At 61.1% G+C, this 1,329-nt stretch overlaps 1 protein-coding gene across 1 annotated transcript; it reads left to right on the top strand.

Annotated features, from left to right (window-relative positions):
• Positions 1-296: 296 nt before the first annotated feature.
• On the top strand, positions 297-1,124 carry LOC133917829 (zinc finger protein ZAT3-like). Its single transcript, XM_062361667.1, has one exon. It carries the CDS (start codon positions 297-299, stop codon positions 1,122-1,124), a length of 828 nt encoding a protein of 275 aa, XP_062217651.1.
• The last annotated feature ends 205 nt before the right edge of the window (positions 1,125-1,329 follow it).

The following is a 1,329-nucleotide window of genomic DNA, read 5'->3' as shown; positions in this document are numbered from 1 at the left end:
CTACCATATATATATATAACGTTAGGAAGCGATAGATCATTTGTGAACTCCCCATCGCCGCGCGACGGCTAGTAATCTCTGGCAAGGCAACCACCGCCGGCTAGTAATCTAAGTATCTAACCGCGCGCATGCATCCTCATCGATCAGCACGTGCTACATTCATGCATGCGTCGGTGCTGCATGCCGCCGAAGCAACCGCCAACACATGAGATCACGCCCCCTCCTCCACCACCTCCCTCCTCAAATTCCACTCCGCCTCCTCGCAACCTCCCTGACCGGCCGATCGCTCGCGCGCCATGGAGCACTCATCTCCGCCCCCTGCGTTACAGCCCGCCGTGCCTCCTCCTCCCCCTGAGCTGCCTCCGCCGCACCACGACACGATGCTCACGCTGGCGCTCAAGCCACCGCCTCCCCCGCTCGCCTGCGCGCTCTCCCCGAGACCCCCTCACTTGTGGAGGCCGCGGCCGGACGGCGGCGCCACTGCCGCCGCACTCGCCCGCGTGCGATCCTCGCCCACCGGCGACACGCCGCCTTGCACCGAGTGCGGCAAGCGGTTCCCATCCTGGAAGGCGCTGTTCGGCCACATGCGCTGCCACCCGGAGCGCCAGTGGCGCGGGATCACGCCGCCGCCGCACTTCCGCCTCGGGGCCGTCGGCGCGCCTGGCGCGGCCGCAGAAGCCGGGCATAAGTTCACCGTGCAGGAGCGCGAGGTCGCTGCCAGCCTCCTCATGCTGGCCGGTGCGCGGCCAGGCGCCGGCAAGGGCAAGAAGAGGATTATTTCTTGGCCATCCTGGAATGAGAGCTGTGGCGCGTCGACGTCTTCTGTGGTGGCTCCGGCGCCGGCCAAGTGCGACGACCACAAGTGCAGTGTGTGCGCTCGGGGGTTCGCGACCGGACAGGCTCTGGGCGGGCATAAGCGGTGCCACTGGGAGAGAGCATGCGCAGGGGTGTTGGTGGTTGCAACTTCCAGCAGTTGTAGCACGTTGGCAACGTCAGAGACAGCGGCGACATCGACGGCTACCGCGCTGGACCTCAACCTGCCCCCGCCGGAGCCGCTATTGACTGCAAAGAAAGATCAAGGTGGCAGCATGAACGCGATGCTGGATTTGAAGCTTGGGTATTAATGGTTAGTGTTGTGCTAGACTGCTAGTTCAGTTGCTAGGGCTAGTATGTATGTAATGTGCATATGTATATTCATGGTAGCTTGGCTTGTACTGTGTGAGACATAAAGGTCTTACTCCCGGCCTTTTTCTCTTTTCTCTTTCTAGGCGTGCTGATTCAGAAAGGAAATTTTATAATCTTTCTGAATTGCTTCTGTTGCTTATTCTG

The sequence above is a fragment of the Phragmites australis genome, chromosome 5 (genome assembly GCF_958298935.1).
Source record: "Phragmites australis chromosome 5, lpPhrAust1.1, whole genome shotgun sequence".
In the NCBI taxonomy this organism is placed as follows: domain Eukaryota; kingdom Viridiplantae; phylum Streptophyta; class Magnoliopsida; order Poales; family Poaceae; genus Phragmites; species Phragmites australis.
Note: the sequence above shows the minus strand (reverse complement) of the source record. Positions and strands in the feature narration are given on the sequence as shown.